The 25679-nt window shown below is 43.9% G+C and overlaps 1 protein-coding gene across 1 annotated transcript in view; it reads left to right on the forward strand.

Annotated features, from left to right (window-relative positions):
* Window positions 1–658: 658 nt before the first annotated feature.
* Window positions 659–25679, forward strand: part of LOC120061677 (ERC protein 2) — a 253027-nt gene continuing 228006 nt past the window's right edge. The window contains exons 1-3 of the mRNA XM_039011569.1: window positions 659–1342; window positions 8761–8855; window positions 9273–9600. Coding sequence (XP_038867497.1) covers window positions 659–1342; window positions 8761–8855; window positions 9273–9600 — 1107 coding nt within the window. The remainder of the gene's footprint in view (window positions 1343–8760; window positions 8856–9272; window positions 9601–25679) is intronic.

Genomic DNA, 25679 nt, shown 5'->3' on the forward strand with positions numbered 1-25679 from the left:
ATCTCCCTCTCTCACCCTCTTTTATTTCATCTTCAGCATCCCTCTCTCCGTATCTCTCCCAGTTTCTCCACTCCTCCATCTATTTCTGTCTCCCCTCATTCTCTATCTCTCTATGTGGTTATACAGTGCATGTGTGGGTTTAATTAGGGGTTGCCTAGACCTAGAGAAAGCTTTTCAGTATAGAGTAGAGGCCCACTCCCCTCTGAACCCAATACCACAGGATCCCTGCCTGCTTACACCTGTCTAAGATCTCACTTCTCAGTCGAAATAGCCCAGTTCTCTCAGGGGTGATATTGTCTGTGCTGGTGTGATTTTGTTGATTGGCGCCATGTCTTTTCTCTTCCTCTTTCCATCTATTTTTATTTCCCTCCCTCCCTCCTGCTCTCTTTCACAGTATCCATGGTACCCTCCAGTGTTGCAGTGAGCTCCAGAATAGTGACCAGCCGGTATGAGAGATCAGCAGCCTGCTGTGTTGGAACTGTGACTGTCTCCAACCACCAGTGACAGAGATGAATGGCAGTGAGTTAAACAAATCCTAGTCCAAAAACATAAGGATCCCGAGGACAAGAAAGACGCCACCTCGTCAGACACTTCTTTATATTTCTGAGCATGTAGCTGCCGTGATTCCACATTAGAATCCAGCCATCATCAGAGCAGGATGCATGACAGTGCCAGGAGCACTGGGCATGGAGAGGGCAGCTCCGCACGATCAACTAAGTTACAGAAGAACCCGAAGCAGGGCTATCGTAAACTTGGCGTGGCTAGTGGGTCAGGGTCAAAGTCGGCCGGGACAGGGTCAGGGGGTAAAACCTTGTCTATGGAGAACATCCAGTCCCTGAACGCAGCCTATGCCACCTCCAGCCCCATGTACCTAAGTGACCGCGATGCCTTGGCCTCCTCCGGTGGCTACCCTAAAGGAACCATGACTCTGGGCCGAGCCACCAGCAGAACCTCCTACACGGGCCGGACCACAGCCATGGGCAGCACCCCCAACATCACCACCACATCAGACAGCCAGGGCTATGGGGACCAGAGCCACACCCAGCACCTACAGGCAGGGGGGCCCTCAGGGCTGCTGAGGCAGGCTGGACAGGGTGGAGAAGGAGGGGGAGAGGACATCCAGGTTCAGCTCAGGGAGCTGCAGAGAGAGAATGAACTGCTGAGAAGAGAGATGGATGGAGGGAGGGATGGGAGAGAAGGGAGGATGAGCTCTTCTGTCAACAGTAGAATGAACTTCTGGAGCCCGGAGGTGAAAAGTCGAGACAGAGGGACGAGGAAAGAGGAGGGAGTCCTTACATCCATCCTGAAGGAACAGAAGTGGGCCTCTCCAGAGGAGGACCAGGTGAGAATAACTGGGGGAGGGAGGGAAGGAGGCTTGATGAAGGCCCATGATGGTCTTAACATGGGGACAAAGCATCCACACTGTCTGCCTGGAGGTTTCTGTGTAGAAATGAATAATGTATCCCAATGGGTTTCTGGGTGGTTTTTACACAGATATACACTACCGTTCAAAAGTTTGGGGTCATTTAGAAATGTCCAGAAAATAACATCAAATTGATCAGAAATAAAGTGTAGACATTGTTAATGTTGTAAATGACTATTGTAGCTGGAAACGGCTAATATTTAATGGAATAGCTTAATAGGCGTACAGAGGCCCATTATCAGCAACCATCACTCCTGTGTTCCAATGGCACGTTGTGTTAGCTAATCCAAGTTTATCATTTTAAAAGGCAAATTTACAATTAGAAAAACCTTTTGCAATTATGTTAGCACAGCTGAAAACTGTTGTTCTGATTAAAGAAGCACGTTGAGACTGGTGTTTTGAGGGTACTACTTAATGAAGCTGCCAGTTGAGGACAGCTGCCAGTGAGGTGTCTGTTTCTCAAACGAGACACTATAATGCACTTGTCCTCTTGCTCAGTTGTGCACCGGGGCCTCCCACTCCTCTTTCTATTCTGGTTAGAGACAGTTTGCTCTGTTCTGTGAAGGGAGTAGTACACAGCGTTGTATGAGATCTTCAGTTTCTTGCCAATTTCTTGCATGGAATAGCCTTCATTTCTCAGAACAAGAATAGACTGATGAGTTTCAGAAGAAACTGTTTCTGGCCATTTTGAGCCTGTAGTCGAACCCACAAATGCTGATGCTCCAGATACTCAACTAGTCTAAATGTTTTATTGCTAGTTTTATTGCTTTTTTAATCAGAACAATAGTTTTCAGCTGTGCTAACATAATTGCAAAAGGGTTTTCTAATGACAAATTTGCCTTTTAAAATGATAAACTTGGATTAGCTAACACAACGTGCCATTGGAACACAGGAGTGATGGTTGCTGATAATGGGCCTCTGTAAGCCTATGTAGATATTTCATTAAAAATCAGCCGTTTCCAGCTACAATAGTCATTCACAACATTAACAATGTCTACACTGTATTTCTGATCAATTTGATGTTATTTTAATGGACAATTTTTATTTTTTTGCTTTTCTTTCAAAAACAAGGACATTTCTAAGTGACCCCAAACTTTTGAACGGTAGTGTATATAAAGACCGTGTGGTAGACACGGCACTCTCACTCTGTTACCATGGGAACATGTCCAACGGCTGTCATTCTAGCAGCTATAAAAGTCAGTTCTTCTGTGAAGTTAGAATGAATGGGAGGAGAGGTTCTATAGACTGCTCTCTGGTCTGTCTGTCTTCTCTCACTTTCACCCACTCTTTCCTTCTCCCTTTCACTCTGTCCTTATCACAGAGGTGTGTTCTATTAGGCTTAGCTTCTTCTCCCTCACTCACACAGTTGTGAAGCCTCCTCTCCATACATTTTTAGCTCGGTCTCACACTCTTACACTAACTGCACCACTGTGCTTTTACACCGGCGTACACACACACACACACACACACACACACACACACACACACACACACACACACACACACACACACACACACACACACACACACACACACACACACACACATGTACAGCTAACCTTGTGGGGACATACAATTCAGTCCCATTCAAAATCCTATTTTCCCTAACCCCTAACCCTAAACCTAACCCTAATCCTAACCCGTACTCTTACCCTAACCCTAACCTTAACCCTAACCCTAACCCAAAAACCTAAACTTTATCCTAACCCTAAACCTAACCCTAGCTCCTAACCCTAACCCTACAACTAACCCTAGCTCCTAACCTTAATATTTAACTTAATTCTAACACTAATTCTAACCTTAACCCTAAACCCCCTAGAAATAGCATTTGACCTTGTGGGGACTAACAAAATGTCCCCAGCTGGTCAACTTTTTGTTCGTTTACTATTCTTGTAGGGACTTCTGGTCCCCACAAGAATAGTTAAACACGTCCACACACACACACACTGTTTTTACTCATCTCACTCAGATGAAGAACAGAGAAACATTAAGGCCACAGGGGTGAACCTTTTTGTATTTTCATTAATAGTGACTGTGAATACAGAACCATTCTACAGACAGCTTCCTTTGTGGTTGGATGGAGCAATTCAGCCCCATACCCACACGCTTTTCAATCTATTCACTTACTGTACATTGATAATAACTACTCTGATGCCATACATAGCACATACTGTACACCGTAGCCGGCACATTATCCTGAAGACATGTCCTTACATAACCTGAGAGGGGTGGGGGGTCAGGGGTCAGGGGGATTGAGGGTGAGACAGTGATTTAATACATATGTTGTTTAACCTTTCTTTTTATTAATGTGGTTCTTTGTAAAGTCTTTAGGGTGGATGGATACCACTAGGCATGATCCAAACATTATCATTGTTTGTATTCAGAACACAGCAGTGTGTGCTGTGTGTAGGGAAAAGGGGATACCTAGTCAGTTGTACACCTGAATACATTCAACTGAAATGTTTCTCTGAATCAGAGAGGTGCAGGGGGGCTACCTAAATCCACATCCACGTCTTGGCGCCCGGGGAACAGTGGGTTAACTGCTTTGCTCAGGGGCAGAACGACAGATTTTCACCTTGTCAACTCAGGGATTCGATCCAGCAACCTTTCGTATACTGGCCCAACGCTCTAACCCGCCAGGCTACCTGTTCACTGTGATGACAGATTACATAGCTGTTCTTTAGCAGACCTGATAGATATCAGTAGACAGGAATATTGGTGATATTGAGGTTTTGTTGTTCTGCAGTCAGTACAATCCTCTTTAACAAACACACATGGTAGGATCAATACACTCTAATTGAGGAGGCCAGACAGCGGTGGCACCCTTTATTGATTCCTCTCTAAACTTGTACTTCTCTTCCCTCGACCTTCTGACTTAACTTTTAGTTTCTAGTAATATCTTATCGTCACGACAGAAGCCACTATTATCTATTCTCTGCCAAAGTTTCTCTGTCCTCTCCCTCTCTCATCCTTTTCCTCCGTCCTCTCTTTTGCCTTTTCTCTCCTCTTGTTCTCTCCATTCTTGTTACTTCTCCCCCCTCTCTGTATTCTCCATCCCTCGTTTCTGGAGATAGTCAGAGGGAGACCGGTTGTGAGACAGGGAAATATTAGCGTTAAAATGGTCCTCCTTCACTCAAATGGCGCTGGAGGGGATGGCTGCTGTTTTTTGGGCTCTTAACCAACCGGTTTATGGGCTCTTAACCAACCGGTTTATGGGCTCTTAACCAACCGGTTTATGGGCTCTTAACCAACCGGTTTATGGGCTCTTAACCGTGCTATTTTGTTTGTTTTTTTGCATTGTTTGTAACTTATTTTGTACATAATGTTGCTGCTACCGTCTCTTATGACTGAAAAGAGCTTCTGGACATCAGAACAGCGATTACTCACCTTGAACTGGACAAATCATTTTTCTTTAATGAGTCGGACGAGAGGGATTTACTCCAGACACCCGAGAAGTCCTTCATACCCGTCAATCGCCTGAGAGACACAGGTATCGCGGAAGGAGGTCGGGGTGTGAGGATATGGCGGCGAGTGGCTAATCTGCCTTTATCATCGCTACTATTGGCCAACGTACAATCGTTGGATAATAAAGTGGATGAACTACAAGCACGTATATCCTATCAACGGGATATTAAAAACTGTAATATCTTATGTTTCACCGAGTCGTGGCTGAACGACGACATGAATAACACAGCTGGCGGGTTATACACTGTGTCGGCAGGATAGAACAGCAGCATCTGTTAAGGTCTATGTATATTTGTAAACAACAGCTGGTGAACAATATCTAAAGAAGTCTCAAGGTTTTGCTCGCCTGAGGTAGAGTATCTCATGATAAGCTGTAGACCACACTATCTACCAAGAGAGTTTTCATCTATGTTCTTCGTAGCTGTCTATTTACCATCACAAACCGATGCTGGCACTAAGACCACACTCAATGAGCTGTATACGGCCAATCAGCAAACAGGAAAACGCTCATCCAGAGGCGGCGCTCCTAGTGGCAGGGGACTTTAATGCAGGGAAACTTAAATCCGTTTTTACCTCATTTCTAGCAGCATGTTAAATGTGCAACCAGAGGAAAACAAACTCTAGACCACCTTTACTCCACACACAGAGACGTGTACAAAATTCTCCCTCGCCCTCTATTTGGCAAATCTGACCATAATTATATCCTGCTGATTCCTGCTTACAAGCAAAAACTAAAGCAGGAAGCACCAGTGACTCGGTCAATAAAGTGATCAGATGAAGCAGATGCTAAGCTACAGGACTGTTTTGGTAGCACAGACTGGTTTATGTTCCGGGATTCTTCCAATGGCATTGAGGAGTACACCACATCAGTCACTGGCTTCATCAATAAATGCATCGATGACATCGTCAGTACAGTCACCCACAGTGACTGTACGTACATACCCCAACCAGAAGCCTTCTATGCTCGCTTCAAGGCAAGTAACACTGAAACATGCAGGAGAGCATCAGCTGTTCCGGATGACTGTGTGATCACGCTCTCCGTAGCTGATGTAAGACCTTTAAACAGGTTAACATTCAAAAGGCTGCAGAGCCAGACGGATTACCAAGAATTGTACTCAGAGCATGCGCTGACCAACTGGCAAGTGTCTTCACTGACATTTTCAACCTCTCCCTGTCTGAGTCTGTAATACCAACATGTTTCAAGCAGACCACCATAGTCCCTGTGCCCAAGAACACTAAGGTAACCTGCCTAAATGACTACTGACCCATAGCACTCACGTCTGTAGCCATGAAGTGCTTTGATAGGCTGGTCATGGCTCACATCAACACCATTATCCCAGAAACCCTAGACCCACTCAAATTTGCATATCGCCCCAACAGATCCACAGATGATGCAATCTCTATTGCACTCCACACTACCCTTTCACGCCTGGACAAAAGGAACACCTATGTTAGAATGCTGTTCATTGACTACATTTCAGCGTTCAACACCATGGTGGCCACGAAGCTCATCACTTAGCTAAGGACTAAACACTTCCCTCTGCAACTGGATCCTGGACTTCCTGACGGGCCGCCCCCAGGTGGTAAGGGTAGGTAACAACACATCCGCCACGCTGATCCTCAACACGGGGGCCCGTCAGGGGTGTGTGCTCAGTCCCCTCCTGTACTCCCTGTTCACTCATGGCTGCACGGCCAGTCATGACTCCAACACCACCATTAAGTTGTAGTAGGCCTGATAACCGACAACGACGAGACAGCCTCTAGGGAGGAGGTCAGAGACCTGGCCGTGTGGTGCCAGGACAACAACCTCTCCCTCAACGTGATCAAGACTAAGGAGATGATTGTGAACTACAGGAAAAGGAGCACCGAACACGCACACATTCTCATCGACGGGGTTGTAGTGGAGCAGGTTGGGAGCTTCAAGTTCCTTGGTGTCCACATCACCAACAAACTAACATGGTCCAAGCACACCAAGACAGTTGTGAAGAGGGCACGACAAAACCTATTCCCCCTCAGGAAACTGAAGATATTTGGCATGGGTTTTCAGATCCTCAAAAGGTTTTACAGCTGCACCATCGAGAGCATCCTGACTGGTTGCATCACAGCCTGTTATGGCAACTGCTCGGCCTCCGACCGCAAGGCACTACAGAGGGTAGTGCGTACGGCCCAGTACATCACTGTGGCCAAGCTTCCTGCCATTAGAGGAAGACCCTAAAAATTGTCAGACTCCAGCCACCCTAGTCATAGACTGTTCTCTCTGCTACCGCACGGCCAGCGGTACCGGAGCGCCAAGTTTAGGTCCAAGAGGCTTCTAAACAGCTTCTACCCCCAAGACATAAGACTGCTGAATAGCTACCCAGACTGTTTGCACTGCCCCCCCCCCCCACCACCACCACTCTTTTACGCTGCTGCTACTCTCATGTAATATAATCTATGCACAGTCACTTTAATAACTCTACCTACATGTACATATTACCTCAATTACCTCAACTAACCAGTGCCCCCGCATATTGACTCTGTACCAGTACTACCTGTATATAGCTTCACTATTGTTATTTTACTGCTGCTCTTTAAGGTATTAGGTATTTTTCTTAACTGCATTGTTGGTTAAGGGCTTGTAAGTTAGCATTTCACTGTCTACACCTGTTGTATTCTGCACATGTGACATACATTTTTGGGGGATTTGAAGACTTGTTTTTCACCATCTGTTTGTCTATGTGTATGTTTGTGTGAATGTGTTGGTGTGTGTGTACTCTGTGTGTGTGTGTACTCTGTGTGTGTATTGGTTCTGCTCCAGTATTCAGTGTCAACTGTACGTTCTAACATCTCCTCGTACCCCCCGTCGCAGTGTGTCAGTGTGTCTGTGTATCTGTGTGTTGTTCCTCGTTCTATGATGGGAGAAGTGTTCCAACTGACTTCGTTCAGACAGTTTGAGCTTCCTGCATAGTTGAAAGTATTTATTTTGTTCCTCATTCTTGTAGGCTTTGAATTTGATAGCTTTTTTGTATGTGTTAAAATTTATGCTTTTGTATTTGTGTGAAAACTGTGTGTGTGCGGGTCTGTAACAAGTAGCTGTTTTTGCCATGGCTTCTAGCGAGCCTGTACTTCTCTGTTTTTCCCCCAGTAAAGCTATGATGTGACAGTTTGAACTCAGTAAAGTAAGGGTTGTTAAGTTCAACTGAGCCTTGTGCCCACAGATCCATCATCCTTCCTGTTAGAGTGGTGTCACCCTGTCTGGCCCTGTGTTCTGTCTTTATGAGGGGAAGTGTCGCCATCTACTGGAGTGTGTTGACATTGCATTTATGTGTGAATAATCACAGATTCAATCAACTCTAAAATGCTGTAGTAGAGTATTGAAGATATGCAGATCCTTACCTTTGATTATAAATGTAATGATTGTATACTTTAGCTAAAAGTGCTTAATTTAGCCAGCAGGGAACGAGTGTGTTCTGTTTCATTTTGCTTGTTACTTTTTAAAACGTAGTTTATTTTGTTTATTTTTTACTTCACCATATTATGCTGCAGGTTTGGGAACCTAGAAGAAACAAAGTGTGTCCTGAGTTTGCTCCTATCCTTTTGTGTTCAGCTGTGTGTGTGTGTGTGTGTGTCATTGTCCTCCTTGTGTTTCTGTGTCTTCCCTGTGTATCTCTTCTTTTTAATGGCTCACCTCTCTGTCTCTCTCTGTCTCTCTGTCTCTCTCTCTCCCTCTGTCTCTCTCTCTCTCTCCCTCTGTCTCTCTCTCTCTCCCTCTGTCTCTCTCTGTCTCTCTGTCTCTCTCTCTCCCTCTGTCTCTCTCTCTCTCTCCCTCTGTCTCTCTCCCTCTCTCTCTCTGTCTCTCTCCCTCTGTCTGTCTCTCTCTCTCTCTCTCTCAGCATCTCCAGTTGTCAGTGCATGGGCTACAGGAAGAGCTGAGAAGTCATAGAGAGATGAACAGTCGTCTGCAACAAGAGAACTCGGGATCTCACACAAACATCTCCACTCACACCGGCTCAAACCGAGAACTCCATATCGAGGACCACCGGGCTGGAATCAGCCCTGGACACAGTCCTGGTCTGGGCCCCAGTCACCTCCACAGCCCTGGGCAAAGACATAGCTCCGGCCCTGGTCTAGGAGTCAGCCCCAGACACAGCCCCAGTAACACCTACAACCATGGGCCCAGAAACAGCCCTGTCCATCCACATAGCCCTGGGTACAGCTCCAACGTCAGACACCACCAAGCTGACATCCACAGCCCTGGGTACAACTCTGGGCCTGGCCCCAGACACAGCCCTGCTAACACTCTCATCCCCTTGTCTAGAAAGAGCCCCAGCCACCTCATCCACAGCCCTGGCCGTTGCCTCAGCCCTCCCAGCAGCCCATGCATGGTCCCTGGGTGCGATGGCTTCTCCTCTCCCCCTCCCCTGGATCTGACGGAGGAGAACTTCAGCCGGCTGCAGTCAGATCACGAACGGCAGGGCAAGGAGCTGTACCTGCTGAGGAAGACCCTGGAAGAGATGGAGCTGAGGATTGACTCCCAGAAACAGACGCTGGGTGCCAGGGACCAGTCCATCCAGAGGCTGCTGGAGATGATCCAGGGAGGAGGGAAGGGTCAGAGAGGCGAGAGGTCAGAGATAATCACCATGGCAACAGCACGAGAGGAGGCGGAGTACCAGGTGGGTCATCTGGAGGAGCAGCTGGACCAGAGGGAGAAAGAGAACCTGCATTTGAGAGAGGTGTGTGTTTCTTTGTGTTTGTCACTATAGCTCAGTGGTTCCCATACTTTGTTTGACCCACGACCCCATTTTGATACATAAAAAGTCTCGCCACCATGTGAAAAAACAATTATTTACATTTAAGTCATTTAGCAGACGCTCTTATCCAGAGCGACTTACAAGTACATACATTCATACTTTTTTGTACTGGCCCCCCGTGGGAATCGAACCCACAACCCTGGCGTTGCAAGCGCCATGCTCTACCAACTGAGCCACACGGGAATTAATTATGTAATTAACAGCCAATGTTCACTTTTTAATTTGGTGCTATGGCATTCAATTCAAAAACATTTTAACAGTATTTCTGATTGTCTTCTCAACTCACCATCACATAATTCTAATGTGGGGCTATGACAGTCCTCTGTAAATGAATCTGACATAATGCATCTTAACTCACCACCACTAATGAGATGCGTGTGCTTGAGGCATGTCGCATCAGAGCTTCTCAAAGTCGGGGGGTGTGGTCGACAGTGCGCACCTCATCTCTGCTGTCACATCCAACCTGGATGGATATTTGGTTTTAATGCAGACGAGAGAACTGAATCCAGCTTCACACAGATATGAGCTGACGAAGGGTACCATGAGTTTCATGATGCTTTCAAGACAAGGCCAAATCATGACGTCAGTGATCTTCAGGTGGGAAAGTATGAGCTCTAGAAAGAGGCCCGTATTCCCAGTTGGATGAGCATTCAAAAGATTTCCCCCAGTGGGTCCTTGTTTTTCCTGAGTTACTAGTTCGGAAGTCGGAGATTTCCAAGTTCCCAGTTGTTTTGAACGTGCCATTAATGACAGGGAGACGGCAGGGTATTCACTTTGAGTCAGGAACCAAAACTCCTCCTTAGTGACCCGTGAATGCATTCGGTCACATGACAGCTCAATCAGCTGTTCGATTTCACTTACCGGCATGTCAACTGGGGCGGCAGGTAGCCTAGTGGTTAGAGCGTTGGACTTGTAACCGAAAGGTTGCGAGATCAAATCCCTGAGCAGACAAGGTAAAAATCTGTCGTTCTGCCCCTGAACAATGCTATTAACGAGGACATATTGTTCTGTCTCACGCAACGACACAGGGGATGTTCCTAGGCCGTCATTGAAAATAATAATAATAATAATTTGTTCTTAACTGACTTGCCTAGTTAAATAAAGGTAAAATAAAAATAAACTGAGCCAGGATCACAGGCCAACGGATTGGGAAGTAGGTCCCAAAGTGCTCTTTCAAGCGTTGTCGGTGAGCAGTCATCACTCGTGTGGGACACTTACTGTACTGATGCTGTTTTCTGTTAGAAACATGCACAGCTGAGGGAAGGGGGTGTGGTTCGCTTTGAAAGACTCTCTCTCCTATAAGAATTATTTCCTGATTTGGTCACTCATCTATAAAATGTATTTGTATTTCCCCTGCATGCTTGCGTTCGTTCTGCTTCCCAAATATGTTACATAGGCAAGGAGACAGATTTTCTTTTCATTAAACAGAAAGTTTAGCAGTTTTTTTCCCCTCCATTGTGAATGACAACACTTCCTCTCTCAATGCGAAAAATCTTTCCAACACTCCCCCTCGATAACCATCAAGCCTCATTATGAAATAGGATATTGTCATGCTCTGAACTCATATCTCCACATCATTTTGTGAACAGGAGTGCGCACAGGGGATATGGTTTGATGTAGTTTACAATCAGTTACCTGCTGCAGTATATCTCTCTTCTGTGCTCAGCTGTTTTGCCACTAGTTAATCTCGGTATATCATACAATGTGTCCATATGGTAGAGGTAGACACATTCATTACTAGAGTACAGAGGCCTACCCACCGTTCCGCCATAGATGGAGCCCCACCATTCGATCCAATGGAATCAGTTTTTTTGTCAATATTGCCATGCAGCACGCTGAACATCCCCTATGTCGTTTCGTGAGACAGAACAATATGTCCTCGTTAATAGCATCCCCCGACAAAAGTCAATGCATGGGCATCTCGGCCCTCACAGCTAACGTCCGTTTGGAGAGCATGAGCTGGGGAGTTTTTGAGTCCTTCAGTCAGTTTCCTCTCGATTGCTAGCTATAGCATAAATTATTAGTTTAACAGTGTTATGTGACATGTATTGGTGTGCGTTTCTGTGCCTTCTGCCTCCCCACACATTGTTTTCACCATATCAATTGCGGCCGGTAATATCAAAGTCTCTGCAACAGTGTGTGGTTTCATAGCGTAGCCGGCCTTCACCGTGGGAATGATTCAACAGTGTGTGGTTTCATAGCGTAGCCGGCCTAGCCGTTCACCGTGGGAATGATTCAACAGTGTGTGGTTTCATAGCGTAGCCGGCCTAGCCGTTCACCGTGGGAATGATTCACCAGTGTGTGGTTTCATAGCGTAGCCGGCCTAGCCGTTCACCGTGGGAATGATTCAACAGTGTGTGGTTTCATAGCGTAGCCGGCCTAGCCGTTCACCGTGGGAATGATTCACCAGTGTGTGGTTTCATAGCATAGCCGGCCTAGCCGTTCACCGTGGGAATGATTCAACAGTGTGTGGTTTCATAGCGTAGCCGGCCTAGCCGTTCACCGTGGGAATGATTCACCAGTGTGTGGTTTCATAGCATAGCCGGCCTAGCCGTTCACCGTGGGAATGATTCAACAGTGTGTGGTTCCATAGCGTAGCCGGCCTAGCCGTTCACCGTGGGAATGATTCACCAGTGTGTGGTTTCATAGCGTAGCCGGCCTAGCCGTTCACCGTGGGAATGATTCAACAGTGTGTGGTTTCATAGCGTAGCCGGCCTAGCCGTTCACCGTGGGAATGATTCAACAGTGTGTGGTTTCATAGCGTAGCCGGCCTAGCCGTTCACCGTGGGAATGATTCACCAGTGTGTGGTTTCATAGCGTAGCCGGCCTAGCCGTTCACCGTGGGAATGATTCAACAGTGTGTGGTTTCATAGCGTAGCCGGCCTAGCCGTTCACCGTGGGAATGATTCACCAGTGTGTGGTTTCATAGCGTAGCCGGCCTAGCCGTTCACCGTGGGAATGATTCAACAGTGTGTGGTTTCATAGCGTAGCCGGCCTAGCCGTTCACCGTGGGAATGATTCACCAGTGTGTGGTTTCATAGCGTAGCCGGCCTAGCCGTTCACCGTGGGAATGATTCAACAGTGTGTGGTTCCATAGCGTAGCCGGCCTAGCCGTTCACCGTGGGAATGATTCACCAGTGTGTGGTTTCATAGCATAGCCGGCCTAGCCGTTCACCGTGGGAATGATTCAACAGTGTGTGGTTTCATAGCGTAGCCGGCCTAGCCGTTCACCGTGGGAATGATTCACCAGTGTGTGGTTTCATAGCATAGCCGGCCTAGCCGTTCACCGTGGGAATGATTCAACAGTGTTTGGTTTCATAGCGTAGCCGGCCTAGCCGTTCACCGTGGGAATGATTCAACAGTGTGTGGTTTCATAGCGTAGCCGGCCTAGCCGTGGGAATGATTCACCAGTGTGTGGTTCCATAGCGTAGCCGGCCTAGCCGTTCACCGTGGGAATGATTCAACAGTGTGTGGTTTCATAGCGTAGCCGGCCTAGCCGTTCACCGTGGGAATGATTCAACAGTGTGTGGTTTCATAGCGTAGCCGGCCTTGCCGTTCACCGTGGGAATGATTCACCAGTGTGTGGTTTCATAGCGTAGCCGGCCTAGCCGTTCACCGTGGGAATGATTCACCAGTGTGTGGTTTCATAGCATAGGCTGCCTAGCTGTTCACCGTGGGAATGATTCACCAGTGTGTGGTTTCATAGCATAGCCGGCCTAGCCGTTCACCGTGGGAATGATTCAACAGTGTGTGGTTCCATAGCGTAGCCGGCCTTCACCGTGGGAATGATTCACCAGTGTGTGGTTTCATAGCGTAGCCGGCCTAGCCGTTCACCGTGGGAATGATTCACCAGTGTGTGGTTTCATAGCGTAGCCGGCCTAGCCGTTCACCGTGGGAATGATTCACCAGTGTGTGGTTTCATAGCGTAGCCGGCCTAGCCGTTCACCGTGGGAATGATTCACCAGTGTGTGGTTTCATAGCGTAGCCGGCCTAGCCGTTCACCGTGGGAATGATTCAACAGTGTTTGGTTTCATAGCGTAGCCGACCTAGCCGTTCACCGTGGGAATGATTCAACAGTGTGTGGTTCCATAGCGTAGCCGGCCTAGCCGTTCACCGTGGGAATGATTCACCAGTGTGTGGTTTCATAGCGTAGCCGGCCTAGCCGTTCACCGTGGGAATGATTCAACAGTGTGTGGTTTCATAGCGTAGCCGGCCTAGCCGTTCACCGTGGGAATGATTCAACAGTGTGTGGTTTCATAGCGTAGCCGGCCTAGCCGTTCACCGTGGGAATGATTCAGGTGCTGCCTTTTCCCTTGATCTAAGGGACCTCTCTGGTTGAATTGTATCTTTTAGATTTTAATCATTTTAATTTAGATGCTTAAACTTAACCACATTACAATGATTTTGAGATACAAAGACAATATTATACTATAAATACAGTACCAGTCAAAAGTTTGGACACACCTACTCATTCCAGGGTTTTTATTTTTACTATTTTCTACATTGTAGAATAATAGTGAAGACATCAAAACTTTGAAATAATACATATGGAATCATGTAGTAACCAAAAAAGTGTTGACACAACTGTCAGTAAGAGGGTCCATGATTGAGTCTTTGAAGAGATGGAGATAAAACTGTCCAGTTTGAGTGTTTGTTTGTTGTAGCTCGTTCCAGTCGCTAGCTGCAGCGAACTGAAAAGACGAGCGACCCAGGGATGTGTCTGCTTTGGGGACCTTTAACAAAATGTGACTGGCAGAACAGGTGTTATAGAGTGCAGTGATGGGTCCTATAAGGAGCATTCGTGGCAAATCTGATTGCCGAATGGTAAAGAACATCTAGCTGCTCGAGAGCACCCTTACTTGCCGATCTATAAATAACGTCTCTGTAATCTAGCATGGGTAGGATGGTCATCTGAATCAGGGTTAGTTTAGCAGCTGGGGTGAAAGAGGAGCGATTACGATAGAGAAAACCAAGTCTAGATTGAACTTTAGCCTGCAGTGTTTTTTTTTTTTTTTTTTTTTTTTTTTTTTTTTCTTGGGGTGGATCAGCTTAATATTGCGGAAAGAATGTTGCTTCCAATGTAATTGTCTGCATCATTTCCAATCCCCCATATTTTTTTGGGTAAATATATATATCCATACATGCATGCATACATATATACATATATACATACACATACCTATATAGACATACATACTTTTTTAAAGAATATACCTTTATTATTATTCCCCGCAACCCTACCACCGCTCCCCCAATTGGAGTAAACTAATAAACACTTCTGCTTTTACCTTCAATTTATACATCTTATACCTATTTTACAGACACAGACTACTTTATAATAGTTCTCTCTTGTTTGTTCTTAGTCCTTCCTCTATTTCTGTTGTCCATCCAATTTTATTTCCACTTGTAACTGTGCTATTTCACAAAAGCTCCGCACCTATACACATTTCACAGATCCCGTATGCCCTACATTGTTTATCTTGTTATTAGTCCCACCCTTCAGTTCCACTCAACCCTTCCCATCTATCTTCCAACATCATCCATTTCGGATTTTTATTTGCCATATATTTTTCAACTGTGCTGTGATGCTTCACAAAAGATTTGAACCTTCCTATTCTCATAGCTTCTACAGATTGTAAATTAAAAATAAACATTTTTGCTAAAATAATTATTATATTATTGATTGATTGACTATGGCTTTTCAAATCCCCCAGTATTGCTATCTGTAGCGTTAGTTCTAGGCAAATGTTGCAATTCTTCAGCCATTCCTGGACCTGTGACCAAAAACGAGCTACATATGGACAATACCAAAATAAATGATCTAATGACTCTGCCTCCTCACAACAGAATCTGCAGAGCTGGGAAGATTGTATACCCCATATATATAACATTCTATTAGTTGCAAGAATTTTGTACAGTAATTTAAATTGAAAAATTCGAAGTTTTGAATCCGGCGTTGTTTTGCGTATCAATTCATAAACCATGTGCCATGGAATGGGTACATCGAAAATCTCTTCCCAACTATTTTGCAATTTATATGGCACAGCTGTCAGTTTTTTGGTCCTTAAATGAAATTGGTATATGTTTTTATTTATCACACTTTTCTTTAACCATTTATGTTCTTTAATACAGGGCCGACATACAAGTTCCTTACTTTTTTCCCCTTCTACTTGCCTCTTCCATTTTTGTGGTAATGCTGCAATTAATTGGTTGTAATTTTGGGTAGAGCAGACATTTCCATATGTCTGTGTTAGCTGCATGTGTGACATAACTCCACCAGTCCTATTTATGATATCATTCACAAAAATTATACCTTTTTTAAACATTTCTTCGATAAATACAGTTTTTTTATCAATTACTATATTTGAATTTAACCACAATATTTGTTGTACTATTTGTTCCGTCCTTTCAGGTGGATTAAACTGAAATTGCAACCAACTTTCTAAGGCTTGTTTAAAAAATAAGGATATTTTGGAGATTATTTCCTTTTCAAACAACAGAAAGTGAGCAGGTGTAATCTGAATAAAGGGAAAAAGGCCCTTCTTGAACATAGGATGAGACATTCGTACCAATTTACTAGAGAACCAGTTTGGATTTAAGTATAACTTTTGTATGACTGATGCCTTTAGTGAGAGGTCTAATGCTTTAATATTTAATAATTTCTGCCCTCCGAATTCATATTCGTTATATAAATAGGCCCTTTTAATTTTATCTGGCTTGCCGTTCCAAATAAAATGGAATATTTTTTGTTCATATAATTTAAAAAGCAGGTCACTAGGTGTAGGCAAAACCATAAGCAAATAGGTAAACTGTGATATGACTAAAGAGTTAATCAGGGTGATTTTTCCACAAATAGACAAGTATTTTCCTTTCCATGGTAGCAAGATCTTATCTATTTTTGCTAACTTTCTATAAAAATTTATTGGAGTAAGATCATTTCTTTCTTTTGGGATTTTTATACCGAGTATGTCCACATCTCCGTCAGACCATTTAATTGGTAAACTACATGGCAATATAAAATGTGTATTTTTTAGTGATCCAATACGTAATATGGTACATTTATCATAATTTGGTTTTAATCCAGAGAGGATAGCAAAGGTATCTAGATCCTCTATGAGGCCGTGGAGAGACTCTAGTTGTGGTTTTAAAAGAAAACATGAATCATCAGCGTACAATGACACCTTAGTTTTTAAGCCACGGATTTCTAATCCATTAATATTAATGTTTGATCTAATTTTAACAGCTAACATTTCGATGGCAATAATAAATAGATATGCCGATAGTGGACAACCTTGTTTTACTCCTCTAGATAGTTTAAAACTTTCTGAGATGTAGCCATTATTTACTATTTTACACCTAGGGTTACTATACATAATTTTAACCCATTTTATAAGAGATTCCCCAAAATTGAAATATTCTAGGCATTTATATATAAACTCCAGTCGTACTTTATCAAAAGCCTTTTCAAAATCAGCTATGAAAACCAGACCTGGTGTCCCCGATATTTCATAGTGTTCTATTGTTTCCAGTACTTGCCTTATATTATCTCCAATGTATCGTCCATGTAAAAAACCTGTCTGATTAGGATGAATAATATCTGACAAAACTTTTTTTATTCTATGCGCCAAGCATTTTGCTAGGATTTTTGCATCACAACACTGAAGTGTAAGAGGTCTCCAATTTTTTAATTGGACTGGATCTTTATATATACCACTTGGGTCCTGTTTCAGTAATAACGATATCAGACCTTCTTGTTGCGTGTCTGATAATCTACCATTTATATAGGAGTGGTTAAAACAAGCTAATAATGGTCCTTTGAGTATATCAAAAAAAGTTTTGTATACTTCCACTGGTATGCCATCCAGCCCTGGAGTTTTCCCATCCTTAAAGGCCCCAATTGCATCAAGCAGTTCCTCCTCTGTAATTTGGCCTTCACATGAGTCTTTCTGTACAGATGTTAATTTTACATTATTAATAGGAAAAAAATCCATACAATTAGTTTCAGTTAGTGGAGATGGAGGAGCCTGAAACGAAAACATATTCTTAAAGTACTTTACTTCCTCTTTCAAAATATCATTTGGTGAATCATGCGTGACTCCATCATTTGTAACAAGTTTTAATACATTTTTTTTGGTAGCATTTCTATATTGAAGATTGAAAAAGAATTTGGTGCATTTTTCCCCATATTCCATCCAGTTCGCTTTATTTTTATAATATATTACACTGGATCTTTCTTGAATAAGTTCCTCCATTTCTTTTTGTTTTTCCTCTAACTTATTCTGTGCCTCTATGGTACCGTTTTTATTGCTATCTAACTGTACTGTTAGTCCTTCAATTTCCTTTGTTAATATGGACTCTTTTGATCTAAATTCCCTTTGTTTTATAGATGAGTACTGAATTGCATGGCCTCTAAAGGCACACTTAAAAGTGTCCCATACAATAAGGGGATCTGCTGTACCTATGTTATGTCTGAAAAAGTCAGTTATAAAATCTTCTGTCCTAGTTCTAAACAATTTATCATCTAGTAGACTTTGATTAAATTTCCAATATCCTCGCCCACGTGGAAATTCTGTAAGAGAAATATATATGCCAATTATGTGATGATCCGACCGCATTCTGTCCCCTATCAACACTTTTTTAACTTTTGGTGCCAGAGAGAATGGTATAAGAAAGTAGTCAAGACGACTAGCTTGATTCAGCCTCCGCCATGTATATCTCACTAAATCAGGGTATTTAAGTCTCCATATATCCACTAATTCCAATATATCCATGACATTCATGATTTCCTTGGGGTGATAGTTTGTAGTGTGATTTCCTGAGGGTGAGGGTGATAGTGATAGTTTGTAGGGTGATAGTTTGGGGGTGATAGTTTGTAGTGTGATTTCCTTTCCGGTCTATAGAGGTATTTAAGACCGTATTAAAATCTCCCACTATAATAATAGAGTCTAGTGTTGCTTGTAGAGTTGATAAATTCTTATATATATTTTCAAAGAAGCTTGGATCATCATTATTCGGACCGTATAGGTTAACAAGCCATATTTGTTTATTGTCCAATAACATATTTAAAATAATCCATCTACCTTGAGGATCTGTTTGGACAATTTGCACATTTGGATCAAAATTATTGTTAATTAAAACCATCACCCCTTTTGAATTTCTTTGCCCATGGGAGAAATATATTTTGCCCCCCCAGTTCTTTTTCCACAAAACTTCATCTAAAACTGTTGAATGGGTTTCCTGTAAACAATAGATATTATAATCCTTCTCTTTTAGCCAGGTAAATACTGATCGTCTTTTCTTATTATCTGCTAAGCCATTACAATTGTAACTGGCTATACTTATTTCACCACTTACCATAATGAGACACACCTTTCATTCTTTTAATCAGAATATATTTTTGTAAACGTACTATTAAAAAGTAACATAATGATTGAGTGTCTATATAGTTGTACCATGATATTTGCATTTCTACTAAGTAAACCTCCAATTGGTCCCTACTATTCCACCCGCTAAAAGGCCTCATCTCGAGATGGCTTGTCATCCCAATGCCCGGTAGACCACCCTCGACCCCCTGTATCCCATAGCCCTGAACCGACTGGGATCCATTCTTTGAAAAGAGCATACAGTGCCATTTACCGAATTGAAGAAGATCAATTACCATATGCATTTCCATTGCCCTCACCTCGATTTGTATTATATATATCTGTGGATCATCCTCTATTGTCCCTAACATCTTTTACTTCTTCCTTCGCAACAGTTGTGGGATACACACATACACCCACACACACTCAGCCCTTACCCCCACACAACCATAAGCTCACTTTCTCAACAATTGCACCATCCCAGAGCCCAACTCAAGATGGGTCATGATTTACAAATGCACTTGCAGTTGCAGCTGCATGAGAAGGCCTGCAAGACCGCACAAAAAATTAGCAAAAATTGAGAGATTTATTTACCATTGTCATATCCTAGATAATGGAGGTCAAATGTACACCTTATTCCTGAAACACCCACAATACGGCCACCCGTCATGACCATGTCCCCACGCATCTCCATGCAGTCCGACTTTGATTTTGTGCCGCCAGGGCCACAATAATATACCCCCTCTCTGAATGTCCCAGCCTGCAGTGTTGATATGTGCTGAGAGAAGGACAGTGTACCGTCTATCCATACTCCCAAGTACTTGTATGAGGTGAATACCTCAAGCTCTAAACTCTCAGAGGTAGTAATCATACCTGTGGGGAGAGTGGCATTCTTCTTACCAAACCACATTACCTTTGTTTTGGAGGTGTTCAGAACAAGGTTAAGGGCAGAAAGCCCTTGTTGGACACTAAGAAAGCTTTGTTGAGCATTTAACACAAAATCCGGGGAGGGACCAGCTGATTATAGGACTGGATCATCTGCATATAAATAGAGGAGAGAGCTTCCTAGTGCCTGAGCTATGTTGTTGATGTAAATTGAGAAGAGCTTGGGGGCTAGGATCGAGCCTTGGGGTACTCCCTTGGTGACAGGCAGTGGCTGAGACCGCAGATGTTCTGACTTTATACACTGCACTCTGAGAGAGGTAGTTAGCAAACCAGGCCAAAGACCCCTCAGAGACACCAATACTCCTTAGCCGGCCCACAAGAATGGAATGGTCTACCGTATCAAAAGTTATGACCAAGTCAATAAAAATAGCAGGATAACATTGCTTCGAATCAAAATAAGTGACAGTGGTTCACACTTATACAAATACAGTGCCCTCCTGAATTATTGGCACCCTAGGTAAATAGGAACCAAAATTGCAGTGAAAAAGGTAATTCTTTATCAGCTTGATCTTCACATTCAAAATATCATATCAATCTAACCTTTAATTGAGTTAAAATTGTAAAACTAAAATAAACTCATCAAGAAATAATTATGACCTAAACCTCATTGAAATCCTGTGGGGTGATCTGAAGAGGAGATTCCACAAGCAGGAACCAAGGACTCTGAAGAGGAGATTCCACAAGCAGGAACCGAGGACTCTGAAGGACTCTGAAGAGGAGATTCCACAAGCAGGAACCGAGGACTCTGAAGGATCTGAAGAGGAGATTCCACAAGCAGGAACCAAGGACTCTGAAGGATCTGAAGAGGAGATTCCACAAGCAGGAACCAAGGACTCTGAAGGATCTGAAGAGGAGATTCCACAAGCAGGAACCAAGGACTCTGAAGGATCTGAAGAGGAGATTCCACAAGCAGGAACCGAGGACTCTGAAGGATCTGAAGAGGAGATTCCACAAGCAGGAACCGAGGACTCTGAAGGATCTGAAGAGGAGATTCCACAAGCAGGAACCGAGGACTCTGAAGGATCTGAAGAGGAGATTCCACAAGCAGGAACCGAGGACTCTGAAAGATCTGAAGAGGAGATTCCACAAGCAGGAACCAAGGACTCTGAAGAGGAGATTCCACAAGCAGGAACCGAGGACTCTGAAGGATCTGAAGAGGAGATTCCACAAGCAGGAACCAAGGACTCTGAAGGATCTGAAGAGGAGATTCCACAAGCAGGAACCAAGGACTCTGAAGGATCTGGAGAGGAGATTCCACAAGCAGGAACCAAGGACTCTGAAGGATCTGAAGAGGAGATTCCACAAGCAGGAACCAAGGACTCTGAAGGATCTGAAGAGGAGATTCCACAAGCAGGAACCAAGGACTCTGAAGGATCTGAAGAGGAGATTCCACAAGCAGGAACCAAGGACTCTGAAGGATCTGAAGAGGAGATTCCACAAGCAGGAACCGAGGACTCTGAAGGATCTGAAGAGGAGATTCCACAAGCAGGAACCGAGGACTCTGAAGGATCTGAAGAGGAGATTCCACAAGCAGGAACCGAGGACTCTGAAGGATCTGAAGAGGAGATTCCACAAGCAGGAACCGAGGACTCTGAAAGATCTGAAGAGGAGATTCCACAAGCAGGAACCGAGGACTCTGAAGGATCTGGAGAGGAGATTCCACAAGCAGGAACCGAGGACTCTGAAGGATCTGGAGAGGAGATTCCACAAGCAGGAACCAAGGACTCTGAAGGATCTGAAGAGGAGATTCCACAAGCAGGAACCGAGGACTCTGAAGGATCTGAAGAGGAGATTCCACAAGCAGGAACCGAGGACTCTGAAGGATCTGGAGAGGAGATTCCACAAGCAGGAACCAAGGACTCTGAAGGATCTGGAGAGGAGATTCCACAAGCAGGAACCAAGGACTCTGAAGGATCTGAAGAGGAGATTCCACAAGCAGGAACCGAGGACTCTGAAGGATCTGAAGAGGAGATTCCACAAGCAGGAACCAAGGACTCTGAAGGATCTGAAGAGGAGATTCCACAAGCAGGAACCAAGGACTCTGAAGGATCTGAAGAGGAGATTCCACAAGCAGGAACCAAGGACTCTGAAGGATCTGAAGAGGAGATTCCACAAGCAGGAACCGAGGACTCTGAAGGATCTGAAGAGGAGATTCCACAAGCAGGAACCGAGGACTCTGAAGGATCTGAAGAGGAGATTCCACAAGCAGGAACCGAGGACTCTGAAGGATCTGAAGAGGAGATTCCACAAGCAGGAACCGAGGACTCTGAAAGATCTGAAGAGGAGATTCCACAAGCAGGAACCGAGGACTCTGAAGGATCTGGAGAGGAGATTCCACAAGCAGGAACCGAGGACTCTGAAGGATCTGGAGAGGAGATTCCACAAGCAGGAACCAAGGACTCTGAAGGATCTGAAGAGGAGATTCCACAAGCAGGAACCGAGGACTCTGAAGGATCTGAAGAGGAGATTCCACAAGCAGGAACCGAGGACTCTGAAGGATCTGGAGAGGAGATTCCACAAGCAGGAACCAAGGACTCTGAAGGATCTGGAGAGGAGATTCCACAAGCAGGAACCAAGGACTCTGAAGGATCTGAAGAGGAGATTCCACAAGCAGGAACCGAGGACTCTGAAGGATCTGAAGAGGAGATTCCACAAGCAGGAACCAAGGACTCTGAAGGATCTGGAGTGTTTCTGTATTGAGGAATGATCTCAAACCCCTTCCTATGTGTTCTCCCACCTCATCAAACATTATGGGAGACAACTCAGAGCTGTTATCTAGGTGACAAGAGGGTGTACTAAGTACTAAATGCAGGGGTGCCAATAATTGTGACATGCATGTTTTTGAAAAAAATGTTGGAACAATTTTAAATCAATTAAAGGTTAGATTCATATGATATTTTCAGTTTAAGATCAAGCTGATAAACAACAATTACTTATTTACCTAGGGTGCCAATAATTCAGGAGGGCAGTGCAGTAGAATCATGCCATATTTGAAGTAGATAATGGTTAACAAGGTTGGGATGTTGAACAGCCCTTTTAGCCGTGGTATGTCGGACATATACCACACCCCATGTGGCCTTATTTGTTTTATTATAATGTTGTCGAGGAATGTTGCATAGTCACCTTCTGGTGTAAAAAACATGGAAATTAAAAATGAAAAGCAAAGTTTTATGTGAGAATAGGTATTCATCTGAAGCCGAAAAAAAAGAAATGAAATTCACATGAGCACCACAATGCCTATTCCACCCATGCTCTACCAAGGTTTTCCAACACACAGCTTTGACCTACTACAGTAGCTATGTTGGTATTGTACTTCAAACAATGTGTAGGCAGGTTGCTTAGGATTCACACCTTCTCAAACAACCTAATTCATACTCTTCAGAGGGAAACTGGACTTTACAGTGTCCTGCTATTAACATTATTAATACCTGTGTGTGCATGTGTGTGTGTGTGTGTTTTATATATTATGCTGAATAAAAATATAAACGCACAATTTGAAGTATTGGTCCCGAGGGGGCGCTAGTGAGCAGCAACATGTGAAGACGCGTTTTCTCGGTGCTCAGATCCAGGGCGAACAATTTACTATTAATACTTGACCAAAACCTCCCCCACCGTGTTACTTTTGTAACATTTATTTTGGAATCAAACCCAATTCACTAACATGGCTTTTTTTCTGCCTTTTAACCGTAAAATGTTGAGACAACAGCGGCCGCAGGCCACAAAGGAGCAGGCCTCTGCTGAAGCCTCGGGCTCACCTGACACGGATCCCCCATGACCTAGCCATGGTAATGGGGGTTATCAGGAAATCTGAACAGACATGACACCTGTCTGAATAGCCTGGAAGATTCCTTGGTTCCTTCCCCAGGCATCATTGTTTCTGTGTCATGTCTGTGTGCTGTTCGAGTTTCTTGTTTTGTATTATGTTCCGTTTATGTATTAAAACACTCACTCCCTGAACTTGCTTCCGGACTCTCAGCGCACATCGTTACAGAATGACGCATCGCCTAAGGCTATAGCCAATATCACAGCATCGTTATCTCAGACCATAGCCCTGTCCAGCTACATATCCACTTTCCGGACAGTACTGTGTCACAACGCACGTGGCGACATGACCCACTACTACTATTCTGTAGTGCCTTTAAAAAATACATATCAACTCACATTGATGTCTTTTTACAGATCAACTGCACCCCTGACATGTCTCATTCTACTGTGTGGGAGTCGTTAAAAGCATATCTAAAGGGCCAAATTATTTCATACACAGCGTATGACAACAAACAGTGCACCAAACGCTAACCTTTATTCTGCCCACTCAACTCTAAAGCCAGAGGTTGTCATCTCTCTTGATGCTGAAAAGGTTTTCGACCGTGTTGAGGGGGAATATTTATTTACAGTACTAGAGAGATTTGGGTTTGGCCTGTCATTCCTTTCCTGGATTAAGATTTTGTACTCGTCCCCAGTGGATTCTGTTCACACCAACAATGTTACCTCCAGCTACTCCAGCTACTTCCCTCTCCACAGGGGGGCCATGCAGGGTTGTTGTCTATCCCCTTTCCTGTTTGATATGGCTATTGAGCCTCTTGCTAACGCCCTGCGGGAGGAGGAGAGGAATAAGGGAATATTGAGGGGCAACATAACTCACAAGGTGTCCTTATATGCAGATACGCTTATTTTATACATCTCTAACCCTGTGGAGTCTATACCCTATCTCTTGGACATGCTACAAGGTTTTGGGACATTCTCTGGTTATAGTTAAATCTAACAAAATGTGTGCTCCTCCCTATTAATCAGTTAGCAGAAGGAATTGGGTATGCTAATTTCCCATTTAAGGTGGAGCATCCGGTCTTTACTTATTTGGGGATAATGGTCACACGCTTATTTAAGGCTTTGTTTAAACATAACTTCACAACACTCCTGGAACACACTAAGCAGGATTTCATAAGGTGGTCGTCTCTTCCTATTTAATGAACAGGTTGCATTAATTCTGTCAAGATGACTGTACTACCTAGGTTTTTGTACTTATTCCAAATGATCCCCATTTTTCTGCCAAAGTCGATGTTCAAACAGCTGGACAGCTACATTTCCAACTTCATTTGGAATAAGTCAAATCCACCAATGAGAAAGGTATATCTAGAGAGACCAAAGCCTGCAGGTCTAATCTTTTACACTACTACTGGTCAGCAAATATATCTAAATGTGTTTATTGGGTTTCTTCATTTGAAAACAAGGATGTCCCAACTTAGGCCATCATGGAGTTATAGTCAAGCCTTCCAACTTCTCCAGTCTCGCTCCTGTGCTCCCCAATGCCTGATTTACCTAGTTAAATAAAAAGAAATGCCCATTAACCTTGCCACCCATGTTTTGAACCCCATTGTTCAGAACTCCCTTAAAATCTTGTCCCAATTTCCAAAGTCACTTTAGCCTTAAACAAGCTGCTTCTCTCCATTAACAATCATCTCTTCCCAGAGTCACAGATTGACACAGCATTCCAATTCTGTCGTAGGAACGGTCTGGTGTTTTGTTGTGACCTATTTGTTAATAATTAATTCGATACTCTAAGGGTTGACCATAACATTCCTAATACCCACTTTTAGATACTTGCAAACTCGCAGCTTTGCCAAAAAACGTTTCCCTTTATTTCCACTCGAACCCACTAAGTGTCCAGTCGAGAGGTGCTTAGATCTTAACCCTTAT

The sequence above is a fragment of the Salvelinus namaycush genome, chromosome 16 (assembly GCF_016432855.1).
Source record: "Salvelinus namaycush isolate Seneca chromosome 16, SaNama_1.0, whole genome shotgun sequence".
NCBI classification, from domain to species: domain Eukaryota; kingdom Metazoa; phylum Chordata; class Actinopteri; order Salmoniformes; family Salmonidae; genus Salvelinus; species Salvelinus namaycush.